The sequence below is a fragment of the Rhincodon typus genome, chromosome 1, assembly GCF_021869965.1.
Source record: "Rhincodon typus isolate 14 chromosome 1, sRhiTyp1.1, whole genome shotgun sequence".
NCBI lineage: Eukaryota > Metazoa > Chordata > Chondrichthyes > Orectolobiformes > Rhincodontidae > Rhincodon > Rhincodon typus.
This window is the reverse complement of record NC_063332.1, coordinates 25,993,224-26,007,489: the sequence shown is the minus strand read 5'-3', so window position 1 is coordinate 26,007,489 and position 14,266 is coordinate 25,993,224. Positions and strand designations below refer to the sequence as shown.

Genomic DNA, 14,266 nt, shown 5'->3' with positions numbered 1-14,266 from the left:
CCAGCTCGTCCCTGCCTCCCTAACCTGTTCTTCCTCCCACCTATCCCCTCCTCCCACCTCAAGCCGCACCTCCATCTCCTACCGACCAACCTCATCCCGCCCCCTTGACCTGTCCGTCCTCCCTGGACTGACCTATCCCCTTCCTAACTCCCTACCTACACTCACCTTTGCTGGCTCCATCCCCGCCTCTTCGACCTGTTTGTTTCCTCTCCACCTATCCTCTCCTCTATCCCTCTTCTATCCGCCTCCCACTCTCTCCCTCTTTATTTCAGAACCCCCTTCCCCTCCCCCTTTTCTGATGAAGGGTCTAGGCCCGAAACGTCAGCCTCTCTGCTCCTATGATGCTGCTTGGCCTGCTGTGTTCATCCAGCCCTGCACCTTGTTGTCTCGGATTCTCCAGCATCTGCAGTTCCTACTATCTCTAGACAAGTCGTTATTTGTTGCACAATGTTTTTGTTTCCCAGACGGACCATTTCCTTTGTGTGAACAGTGGCTTCATTATAAACGTATTGCTCTGGGTGTAAAGTGCTCTGGGCTGTTGTGAGGTTGTCAAAGGTGCAGTGTTTTTCAATTGAGCTAATCAAATGTTGGAACAGGCTCGAGGGCTGTTCTGATGTTCCACCTTTTCTTTGCCAGTATCAGCTTGGTCAAGAGAACAAATCAACATTCTAAAAATAAATGGACTTGCCAGACAGGGGCACTTCAGGACTGATGTAGAATCATAGAATCATAGAATCCTTACAGTGTGGCAAAAGGCCCTTCAGCTGGAGCATTTTTACACTAGATCCAGTCCATGCTACTCCTGATGTAGGAACATATGGCTTTGATATCTGTGAACTGCTAGGATGTGGAGGAATAGCCTTCCATCAGAGAAACATATTTCATCCTCCCCTATACAAAAGTTCATCCCTCACCTTCAAACTGATAGATGATCTGTTCTTCTTCAGTTTTCAGCCCAGAGGCTGGGCTGACCAACAGCACCATGATCTTTACCATGGGGAGGCTGGTTTCATCCCCAGCTGAACAGTGATTCAACCCCATGCTGTTGGAACCAGCCTGATTCATACCCACTCTCTATTGCATGTGAAACTACACGCAACCCCCCCCCCCCCCCCCCCCCACCCCCCAGGATTCCAAATTGCTATGGTAACATATAACTTTACATGCATGCTATAGACTGGAGCAATGAGCGGTGATGGTGGAGGACTGCTCTCCCTCACATGGCTGAGTAGGTATCTCTCCTACTCTGACTGCCTGCCATCGGTACGCATTAGTCGGATTTACAAATCGATACCTGTCTGGCCATGTTACCAAGAACTGCAGAAGGAATTGAACCCAGTGCCCCTGGCTCAGATGCAAGGACGCTACCCTCTGTCTCACAAAATGACTGACCTAGTTGAAGCAATTAAACTGTAAAAGAATAAATTGTTTCGGAGATAGTAGGAACTGCCGATGCTGGAGAATCAGAGATAACAAGGTGTAGAGCTGGATGAACACAGCAGGCCAAGCAGCATCAGAGGAGCAGGAAAGCTGACTTTTCGGGTCTGGACCCTTCTTCAGAATTGTGCCTGCCCTATTTAACTGAAGGTCGTGAAACTACAAGAATAAGGAGGAAGAGGTGTATCCCTTTCTGACCATTATTCCAGGATATTCTTGGATGTAAGATCACTAGCAAGGCCAATATTCATTCCATCCAGGATTGCTCTCAAAAGCAGTCCATGTGGTTTAGTATACTCAGAGTATTTGGGGTGGCGCAGAAAGCTTATTTCTTAGAAAATTGTTGTTAAATATTTTGCACAGCAATACCTTCTACAGATTAATGTTAAGATTTTCCCATTAAGCTTTTCTCAGCATTATCCTGTTGCAGTATATTCCTGCCTTCACTATACATTCTCTTTGTCAATTAGATAAAAAGCTTCTAAGGTATTTGATTACAAAATAATATGGCTTTTTACTTATTTCTTCATGCCTGCCTGAAAACATTTAATGTAAAGTTGCAATGGACACCTCCCCAGGGTATGTGTGTTTACTGGTTAGGCTAATGCACTCCTACAATTTACCCAAGGGCAGTAACTAAGGCACCGCTAAAAGTTGACAGATCAAAGCACTGTTGAGATCCATTCTCCCCTTTCTTCCTTTGCAATAATTTCACTTTCTTTATGCATCTTACACTTAGGGAGTAAGGAGCTTGGCTTTGCTGTCTTTCAGATTTGAAAGAAATTACCTGAATGAAACTGAATGAAGTTCCACCATAAGCTAATATTTCAATAATTGACAATCGCAAAGGGGGCATTTACACGTCAGTTCACTCCCCATTTTCATCTTCACCTGTCCTTTCCAATGTGATGATGCCAGCACAATAAAAACTGTGGGGGAGTAATCCTGAGAGATGGGGGTTTCTTTCCCAAACAGTAAGTGGTTGCATTTCACTGATTTTTTTTAACGGTTCTGTCTCACCCTGCGGTGTGGTTCCACCAGCTCTGACATCTCACCCTGGAGGGTGGTGAGTCACTTCTCAGGTGTGACAGTATTGTCTTCTGACATTTGCACTTATTTTTGTTGCTTTACTCATTCTTGAGACGTTCGGTATTGTTGGCAAAGCCAACATTTAATGCCCATCCCAAGACTGCCCTGTTAGGTCACTTTAGAGGTCGTTTAAGAGTAAGCTGGATCGCTGGGCATCCAGATTCGCTCCGATCGGGTAAAGTTGGCATCCAACGATCCCATAAGACATTAGTGAAACTGCTGGGCTCTCATTGCAATCCAACTCGGTCACTCGCCAAACTCTGGCACTGCAGTTGCTGGGTTGGAACTCACATTCTTGAGACTGCCCATCTAGAGATCTGGACTATTACCTCTTCACAATAACCACCACAGCAAGGTACCCAGTCATGTTCATTTTTCTCAAGCTGGAGGTACAAGGACTAAGCTGTAACCTACAGTGGGCAGGCTGCCTTTGCAATGTCAGCCAACCCTTCATAGAATAAGAGTTGTTCTCTATCTCTCAGTATGACAAATTTAGCACAAGCATAGCTCTGACCTGAGGGTGAGTACTCACCTGTGACTTTTATTGTGAAGTTTCTCAGGATCTCACTGGTGCCCCAGAGTTTGCAGGAATAAACTCCTGAGTCATCATATGAAATATTGATAACTTTCAGCACTCTCTGTCCAACTTGCGTTCTGTTGTTGGGCAGAATTCGAAGTCCATCTTTAAACCACACCGTAGCCACTGAGGAACCTTGGGAATTGCAAGTCAGATCCAATGTGTCCCCATTGCTGAAAACGGACTCTTTTGGAATGTTGTGCTGGCTTCCCAAAGAATCTGTCCCTGTGGGGAGAGAGTGACCAGTCTCAAAATTGAGTTCACTGAAACATTTAACTTTCCCACTTGTTTCTGCATTTTATCACAAAGGTCATCCCTTCCCCAAACATTAGTCCTGCCTTTAACCAATCACTGTCAGAGTCTCCACAGGGTCATCCCTGGGCCAACTGGCAGAGATCTCACCTCTTCTCATATTTGCTAAAAGTCAACCCCACAACACACACTCCCTCACAACACACACTCCCGCACAACACACATTCCCTCACAACACACACTCCCGCACAACACACATTCCCGCACAACACACATTCCCGCACAACACACATTCCCTCACAACACACACTCCCCCACAACACACACTCCCCTACAACACACACTCCCTCACAACACACACTCCCCCACAACACACACACTCCCCCACAACACACACTCCCCCACAACACACACTCCCCCACAACACACACTCCCCCACAACACACACTCCCCCACAACACACTCCCCCACAATGCACATACCCCCCACAACGCACATACCCCCCACAACACACACTCCCCCATAACGCACACCCCTCCACAACACACACTCCCCCACAACGTGCACCTGTCCACAACGCGCACTCCCCCGCAACACACATTCCCCCGCAACACACATTCCCACGCAACACACACTCCCACGCAACACACACTACCCCACAACACACACTACCCCACAAGACCACTCCAAAAGATACACTATCCCAGTCTCCAATAAGCAAATGCTGAGGCCAGAAGACATCAAACCTATCAATCATGCATATGGAAAAAGACAATATTGGGGTTGGGGTTGGGGTTAGTGTTTGCGATTGGTAATGGACATGGGGTGGGTACGCGATGCTTGTGTGAAGTTTTTACGTTAGCACTTTTTTGGTTGTGAGCTTAACCTCTGTGCCACTTGACAATGTTGGTTGAGCCTTAGTGTCATGGGGAGTATAATCTGAGGGTCATCACACCTCAGGCACAGGGCAAGATTGTAAAGGTGCGGCCTTCATGGAGACTTGAACAATTGAAACTCCAGTGTTGGCGTCACTCTGCAACTCAAACCAGCTGTCTGCCCAACTGAGCAAACCAACACTCAACATTTGATTGAAATAAATTATTGCTATGATTGAAGATTTTCTGTCAGTGAAGGCTAAGCCAGTATGATCAAATAACTAATTGGCAGTGCAAAAGTTGCAATCTCCATTTAACCTCCCAGCACCCTTCTGGTTATTATCACCAATTATACAGAATATTTTTGCCCATAACTGATGCGTAAATGCACTGTTACAACTTATGCCTAGTTTTCCCTCCACTTACGAGAGTGAACAATTATAGTCACACATTACGGCTTGGGTAATGGCTGGGGGAACATTCCGAGAATGCACATCTTAATCCCAAAACACCTTTACAAGACATTTCATGGAAGATGAGACTATGATCTTGGACACTGCAAGGCTTCTTAAGAAATATCTCAAAGGAACAGTAGGTGGTGCCAAGGCAGGGGGAGTTTGTGAGGGAATTCCAGAGCTCAAAGCCCACCCAGGTTTTCCTAACAGTGAGTCATGAATCCCCACTGGATCATAAATGAGTGTAGCCACCTTCATCTTATTGCTGTGGAGCAACCTGAGCTCCAACATCAACCACATCTAGAATCTCAACCCTCATATCTTCTACATCTGGGCCATGGTCCATGAGTTGGAGCAGTTCAGATGAAATGATGGGGTGGTGAGTACATAAAATAATTACAGTTTTACAAAATACTTTGAAAACAGTGACTTTCACTGAAGTTACTGTGCTGCGTTTTGCAGTTTTGTTTTTGTTGATGGCTCATATGCGTTAAATTTTCAAGTGTTAAAATGGGATCATCTTGGGAACCAGTTTGTCAATATTACCCTGGATGGTTGAAGGCACAGCGATCACTGATGGAGGTAGTAAACGATGGACAAGAGGCCAGAGCTGGTGGGATACAGAGTTTCCACAGGATTACAGAGCTGAAGATAGATAAGGAGGACCAAGGCCATTAACTGAGGATGGGAATTTTAACCTTGAGACATTTGAGGACGAGAAGTCAATGAATGTAGGCAAGAATTCTTTGTCCAGACTGCAGATGAAAGATCCATACTGACTTGATTCAATCTTTGAGGGTCAATGGGAAATTAAGTGGGAGAAACTGAGAACTGTATAGTCATGAGAGGAAAGCATCAATTACATTTACCACTGAGATCAAAATAAGCAGTAGCTCCATTAGGAATCACAACTGCTAAGTCACAGAGTGGTCTGTTAATCCTGTGCTTTATGATAGCTGGTAGGCAGCAACAAATCTGATTTAGATATTTTCCATGAATGTTAATTCACTGGGAGGACCAGTTGGCTATTCCTGTCTTGTGAACCTGGAAAGCCATTTGTTGCAAGCTTCCATTATGTGGATTAGTCTGCATTATTACCGTACATCAGTATGAGACTGCACATAGCCAATTTGTGCACCCAAACCAAGCTTGGGTTTACTATCCACACTACAGTAACTCAAACTGTTGATCAAAATGAATAACATTTAATGGTACCAATATATACTCTCTTAATTTGGCATTGATATTACAGAGAGAGCCAGGTTGACTTGGTTCTAATCTTCCAGATTTCCCTAGATTGGAAAACTAAATGTAACATGTTTATTCAAATAAGGAGCGAGATACAAAGTGGGAAACTATAGTCCAGTTTGCCTGATTGCTGTCAATGTAATCCAATATGAAAGAAGTAGTTACAGGATATCTAGAAAATCATGATTCAATCAGGCAAAGTCAGTATGGTTTTGAGTTTCACACTTTTATTAGGATTCTCTGAGAATGTAGCAAGCAGGGCAGATAAAGACAAATGTGTAGATCTAGTTGGAATTTGCAAAATTTGTCACATGAAACCTTGCTGCACAAAGTAGAAGCTTTGCGGGTGATGTATTAGCATGGCTAGAGAACTGGTTAACAAACGGAAAGCAGAGAGTCAGAAAAAAATGAGTCAATTTCGAGTTGTCAAACTGTAATGCAGGAGTGTCACAGGGATCAGTTCTGGAGGCTCAACTATTTACAATCTACAGTAATGATTTGTGATGAAGGGACTACGCATATTACAGCCAATATTGCTGATGATACAAAGATAAATGGGCAAGCAAGTTATAGGGAGCACCCAGGGAGTTACTTTCTTTACACTGTTGTGGCGAGGATCCAGGCTGGAAAGTCAGCAAATAAGGAGGAATTGTGTTGAAATGGCTCACTTCCTGATGCTGGCTGGCCAGAAAAGACATTCCCAGGGCATAACAGTCCGGAGTTCCCCTCCCAGCTTCTGAAACAGTTAATTTGTTTTCATCTTCACGGATGCCCTTCCAATCTCCTACCTGCCTCAGCAGTTCCCACCTCCCCTGATGGCCTTGTAATTGGGGTGCTACACTCTCATCCTTGTTGGCGCAGATACAGCCACTTAGAGGAGATTACTTCTGGACAAATACTTCCCTTTTTTTATATTCATTCACAGGACGAGGGGTGTTGCTGACTAGGCAGCATTTATTGCCCATCTCCAATTGCCCAGAGGGCAGTTAAGAGTCAACCACATTGCTGTGGGTCTGGAGTCACATGTAGGCCAGACCAGGTAAGGATGGCAGTTTCCATCCCTAAAGGACATTAGTGAACCAGCTGGGTTTTTCCAACAATCGACAATGGATTTATGGTCATTATGACATTGTTAGTTCCAGATATTTATTGAAATCAAATTCCACCATTTGCCATGGCAGGATTCGAACCGGGTCCCCAGAACATTATCTGGGTCTCTGGATTAAAAGTCCAGCAATAATACCACTAGGTCATCACCTTACCCCACCGTTTGGCCACTGAAAAGTGTAGACTTGGGACCTCCACAGCAGTGTCCCAAAACCAGTTGGAAAATCCTGCCCAAACAGTCTGCAAGGGTAAAGACAGTGGACCATAACTTGGTATAATGTGGGAAAATGGGAGGTTGTCCACTTCATAGGAGGAATAAAAAAACAGATTTTCATTTGAATAGTTAGGGGTTGCAGAATGCTGTGGCACAGAGGGACATGTGTACTCTTGAACATGAACCACTGAAAGCTAGCAGACATGTACAGCAAGTAATTAGGAAGACTAATAGAATGTTGGCCTGCATTGCAAAGGGGATGGAGCATTAATGTTGGGAACACTTCCTAAACTATACAGGGCATGGTAAGACCATACCTGGAGAAGTGTGTACAATTTTGGTTTCCTTACATATTAAGGAATATATTTGCATTGAAGGCAGCTCAGTGAAGCTTCACTGCATTGATTCCTGAAATGAAGGGGTTATCTTATGAGGAAAGATGGAGTGGGCCTATACACACTGGAGTTTAGAAGAATGAGAGGTGATCTTATTGACAAGATTCTGAGAGCAACAAAGATGCCAAGAAGATGTTTCCTCTTGTGGCAGAATCTATATCCAGGGGATGCAGTTTTAGAATAAGAGAGACCCCATTTTACACACGGACGGGGATAAATATCTTCTTTGAGGGTCATAACATTTTTCATTCTCTTCCCCAGAGATCAGTGGATGCTGGGCCTTTGAATATACTTAAAGGTGAGTTAGATTGGTTTTTGGTTTATGGGGGAATCTAGGGTCATGGGGAATAGCCAGGAAAGTACAGGTCAAGGTCAGATCAGCTATCACCTTACTGAATGAGGGCTTGATGAGGAATATGGCTTCCTATTGCTTCTATTCTTTCTTGTAGCACCAGGAAGAAACTAAAGCCATTATATGTGCTTAAACAACATTAAAAAGCTCAAAGGAAAACAGCTATGGGTACAACTGTCAACATGTAATCACCAAACTGTATATTTTGGCCCACATGCTGGTACAATCCAAAAACTCAGGAATATGCCTAGACAAAGGAAAACAAATAAAACAGAGAAGTAACATAAAGCAGCCTTTCATTCAAGCACGATCTCCTGTACATAGCAAACACTGAGTTGTTGCATTTTGTATGTATTTTCCAAGCAGCAATAATTGCTGTCCTGAAAGGCTGCAATTCTGCGAGGCAAGGCACGCTCAAATACGTTTTATTTACCAGAATACCAGTATATTTGAACAACAATTTTTAAAAAGTTTTCAAATGAGCCCTCTTAATCCCAACATGCAGCTGAAGTAATCCACCAGCCCGTGCCCAGGATCATTCGTCATTCTGACAGCAATTGGCAGAGCCAAGGGTTCAAGAAAACGCAAATGATTCCATCCTGCACCATGCAAATCTGTGCAGCTCCACACAGTTTGACAGTGTTTTTTGTGTGTGAAAGGGGAAGATTGGGTTCGAGGACTAGAATCTTAAGTTGCTGAAGCCACATTTTTCTTGCGCTGGTTCCAGTTTCCTCAGCTGTTTTGGTGAACAGCATGTACTTTCAGTTCATTTTGTTCTGTACAAAGGTTCATTGATTCCCCGCATCCCATTCCTCCTTTTCTCCCTTGACTTTGATAAATGCTATTGTTGTGATGGTGATACAAGTCCAGGAGAGTTGGCCCAGTACGTTGTAGTGCACCAAGTGCTAAAACACAAACCTCGGAGCTGGTTCAATTTGACAAACATGCTCCTCACTTCTCTAAACCAATGGTTATGAACCATTATTCAAAATGAATGAAATGTAAGTACCAGGACTGAGTTGTGAGCCTGCTCACTTCCCAGCTAAGTTAAAGAGATACCATTGCAGAAATGCTTCTTTCCCACACAGTATTAATCAAAAAAGCACATTTAAAACTCCAGGATTCAGCTTCGTGGTGGTCCAGTGGGTAGAGGCACTGTCTGATATGGATGTAAGTTCACACACAGAAGGATGTCCCTTGGTACAATCCTTAGCCTACTTGATGTCTCTTGGCGACACCATATGAAAACACAGTATCAGATTCCATGTGTACACTGCTGGTACCCAGCTTTATCCCATGAGAACATTCTCTGTCCTTCCACTGCAGCCAATTTCTTTTGCCACTTGGCCAACATTCAGGGGTGGATTAATGGAAATTACTTCCTATTCAATATGGACAAGATGGTGGCTGTAAACCTTGGTCCCATTTCTCTCTCTGGCCACTGTCTGAGACTGAACCAGATCACAGCTTTGGCATAATGCTTGACTCTGGATGAAGCTTACAACATCACAACCTCTGCAGCACCAAGAATATCACCATCTCCTCCTCTGCCTCATCTCCTTTGCTGCTGAGATCCTCAATTATGCTTTTTGTCACCTCTAAGCCCAACAATTCCAACCCTCTGCTGGTTGGCCTGCCATCTTCTACACTCTGCAACCCTGAGCTCAGCTCAGTTTGTATCCTGACTTGGTAGGAAGGATAGTTTCACCCATCCTCGTTACATTAGCTCCTGCTCCAGCAATCGAGAACAAAATGGATGAACTCAGATCTAAACTTTCCTATCAGATGGGAACTGAGAGACTGTTGTGCGCTCTGCTTCACAGAGACTTGGCTCACCCCTGCCATTCTCCACTGTGCCCTACAAGCTGACGAGTTCTCCATACATCGCATAGACCGCACGGGATCCTCGGGTAAGGCGAAGGGCAGTGGGGTATGCTTCCTTATCAATACCACCTGGTGCTTGGGCATAACGACCCTGGCAAGCCATTGTTCCCCGGACCTAGAATATCTTACAGTAAAATGCCATCCCTACTACCTACCAAATCACCTCTGCCATGCTGACAGCAGTCTACATGCCACCCCATGCAGATGTGAAGAATGCCCTAGACAAGATTTTCGCTGCCACAAATACCCTACAGACAAAATTCCCCGAGGCCCTATTCATGTGGCCAGTGACTTCAACCAGGCCAACCTCACGCAAGTGATACCAAAGTACCACCAACACATCTCCTGCCCCACCAGGTGACCGAACATTCTGGACCACTCCTACACAACCAAAGATGTATACTGCTCCATACCCCGCTCACATTTCGGAAAATCCGACCACGGCGCGGTGTTCCTCCTCCCTACTTACAAGCAGAAGCTAAAACAGGAGAATCCTTCACAAAACGAGGTACAGTGCTGGTCTGAGGCAGCGGAAGACCGTCTCTGGGACTGTTGGAATTGATGGACTGCACCGTGATCCAGAGTTCAGTGGAAAACCTAGATGAGTACGCCACCACCGTCATAGACTTCATCAGCAAATATCAGGAGGATTGTGTACCAAAGGAGTCAATCCGAGTGTTCCCCAACCGTAATCCTTGGATAAACCAGGAAATCCACTCCCTGCTGAAGACCAGACGTGCAGCTTTCAAGTCGGGTGACCCAGACCGATACAGAAAACCCAGACATGACCTCTGCAAAGCCGTTAGGGATGCCAAGAGGCAGTACCGGACCAAGCTAGAGGCCCAGCCCTACCAAACAGACTCCCGTTGCCTATGGCAAGGCCTAAACAACATTACAGGGTACAAAATGAAGCGGAGCAAGATAGTGGACAAAGACACATCCCTCCCTGATGTGCTCAATGCTTTCTATGCTTGGTTTGAGCTGAACACATCGGTGTGGCGACACCTGCCCCAACAGCCCTGGACGCACTTGTTCCTGCTGTCACCACTGCAGACGTCCAACCGGTCTTCCAAGGAAAGTGATGGGTCTGAACAGTGTTCCTGGCCGTGCACTTTCATCCTGTGCAGACCAGCGTGGGGGGAGGTATTTACCCACATCTTCAACCTCTCACTCCTACAAGCCGAACTCCCCAGCTGCTTCAAGACAACCACCATCCACCCCTTGTCTTAGAAAGCACATGCAACATGCCTAAATAACTACTGCCCAGTGGTTCTGACCTCAATGATTATGAAGTGCTTTGAGAGGCTGGTCATGGCCCACATCAACTCCAGTCTCCCAACCTGCCTCGATCCCCTACAATTTGCCTACTGGCGTAACAGATCCACAGAGGATTCCATATCACTAACCCTGCATTCATCCCTGGAACATCTGGACAACAAGGTCACCTACATCAGACTCCTGTTCGTTGACTACAGCTCCATCTTCAACACCATGATCTCCTCTAGACTGATCTCAAAACTGTTTGACCTTGGTCTCAGCTCCGCCCTCTGCAACTGGATCCTCAGCTTTCTGACCCACAGGTCGCAATCAGTGACGATAGGTAACCGCCCCTTCTCCACAATAACACTCAACACTGGAGCCCCCCAAAGTTGCATCCTCTTACTGTACTCCCTGTACACCTACGACCATGTTGCCAAATTCCAAATGAATGCAGTCTCAAGTTTGCTGATGACACCACCATAGTAGGACGGATATCTAACAATAATGAATTAAAATACAGAAGGGAGATAGAGGGCTTGGTGATGTGGTGGAATGAAAACAGTATGTCTCTCAACATCAGCAAAACTAAAGGACAGATCATTGACTTCAGAAAGCAAGGAGGAGAACATGCCCCAATTTACATCAATGGAGCGGAGGTTGAGAGGGTTGAGAGTTTTTTCTATTCATTCATGGGATGTGGACATGGCTGGCTGGACCAGCATTTATTGCTCATCCCTAATTGCCCAGAGGGCAGTTAACAGTCATTGCTGTGGGTCTGGAGTCGCATGTAGCCCAGACCAGGTAAGGACGGCAGATTTCCTTCCCTAAAGGACATTAGTGAACCAGATAGCTTTTTCCGGACAATCAGCAATAGTTTCATAGTCATCATTAGACTCCATATTTTTACTGATTTCAAATTCCACCATCTACCATGGCGAGATTCAAACCCATTTCCCCAGAACATTACCTGGGTCTCTGGATTAATAGTCTAGCAATAACACCATTAGGCCATTGCCTACTCTACGGGTAGAAAATGTCAAGTTCCACAGAGTGACGATAACCAACAACCTGTCCTGGGCTGCCCATGTAGATGCGACAGTCAAAATGGAAAAACATGCCTCTTCTTCATCAGGCAGCTCAGAAAATTGGGCATGTCCATAATGACCCTCAGCAACACCTACAGATGCACCATTGAAAGCATACTGTCCGGATGCATAACAGCCTGGTATGGCAACTGCTCTGCCCAGGACCGTAACAGACTACAGAAGGTGGTGTGCACAGCCCAGACCATCACAGAAGCCAACGTTCCATCCATGGACTCTATTTACATGGCTCGTTGCTGCAGAAAGGCTGCCCACATCAACAAAAACCCATCACATCCCGGTAATGATCTCCTTCAACCTCTTCCGTCAGGCAGAAGATATAGAAGCCTGAACATACGCATGAGCAGGTTCAGGAACAGCTTCTTCTTCTTCCCAGCCATTATCAGAATGTTGAATGGACTCTCTAGCCTCAAATAATGCTGAGCTTGCTAATGTTGATCTCGACTACCACACGCCCTGTGCAATGTAACCTGTATGCCTCCGTCTAAGTTTTATTTACAACCTTTGATCTATACATCCTTGCTTACAGTGATCTGCCTGTCCTGCTCATAAACAAAGCTTTTCACTGTACTTCTGTACACGCAACAATCAATCAATCAATGGCCACATTAGTTACGAATGGGGAACTACAGGGATCAGTGCTTGGACCCCAGCTATTCACAATATATATTCATGATTTAGATGAGGGAATTAAGTGTAATATCGCTAAGTCTGCAGATGACACAACACTGGGTGGGAGAGTGAACTGTGAGGAGGATCCAGAGATGCTTCACCTTGATTTGGACAAGTTGAGTGAGTGGGCAAATGTATGGCAGGTGAAGTATAATGTGGGATAAATGTGAAGTTATCCCCTTTTTTTGCAAAAACAGGAAGGCAGATTATTACCTGAATGACGATAGATTGGGAAAGGGGGAGTTGCAATAAGACCTGGGCCTTTGTGCACTAGTCACTGAAAGTAAGCATACAGGTGCAGGAGGCAGTGAAGAAGACAAGTGATATGTTGGCCTTCATAGCGAGGAGGATTTAAGTGCAGGAACAAGGACGTCTTGCTGCAACTGGGTCTTGGTGAGACCACACCTGGAGTATTGTGTGTAGCTTTGGTTTCCTTATCTGGTTATAGATGGAGTACAATAAAGGTGCACCAGACTGATTCCTGGGATGGTAGGACTGACAAGCGAAGAGAGACTGGATCGGGTCGGACTATATTCACTGGAGTTTTGAAGAACGAGTGGAATCTCATGGAAACCTGTAACGTTTTAATAGGACTAGACAGGGTAAACACAGAAAGGATGTTCCTGATGATTAGGGAGTTCACACAAGGGTCACAGTCTGATGATATGGGGTAGGCCATTAAGGACAGAGATGTGGAGAGATTTCTTTACCCAGAGAATGATGAACCCATGAAATTCTCTGCAGCAGAAAGTGATTGAGGCCAAAACATTGAATGTTTTCAACAATGAGTTAGATATAGTTCTTAGAGCAAAAGGAAAGGATATAGGGTGAAAGCTGGAAGAGGTTACTCAGTTGGATAATCAGCCGTGATCATATTGAATAGCGAGAAGGCTCGTACGGCTGAATGGCCTACTCCTGCATCTATTTTCTAAGCTTCAAACTTGATCAGCCTAATGGTCATATGCCTCCATGGTCTTTCCTTTCCTTTTCTGAATAACTCCTTCATCCCTACAATCTTCCAAGATCTCTGCACTCCTCCCATTCTGGCCTCTTGCACATCACATGAGCATCGATGACTGTGCCTGGCAGCCAAGTACCCAAACTCTGGAATTCTCTAACAATAAAAAGTGAATAAATTGCTGTAGAAATGCACAGGTCAGGAAGCATCTATGGACAGAGAAACAGTTAATGTTTCGAGTTTGGTATGTTTCTTCTTCAGAGCTGATTTCCCCATTGTGTTAACAAGGTGTACAGCTGGATGAACACAGCAGGCCAAGCAGCATCAGAGGAGCAGGGAGGCTGACGTTTTGGGCCTAGACCCTTCTTCAGAAAATGAAGGGTCTAGG

General features: G+C 45.2%; 1 protein-coding gene across 1 annotated transcript in view; it reads right to left on the bottom strand.

Moving 5' to 3' along the window:
* LOC109926441 (fibroblast growth factor receptor 3-like) overlaps positions 1 to 14,266 on the bottom strand; it is a 146,738-nt gene that overhangs the window by 78,261 nt on the left and 54,211 nt on the right. Inside the window, exon 3 of the mRNA XM_048603406.1 lies at positions 3,059 to 3,328. Coding sequence (XP_048459363.1) covers positions 3,059 to 3,328 — 270 coding nt within the window. The remainder of the gene's footprint in view (positions 1 to 3,058; positions 3,329 to 14,266) is intronic.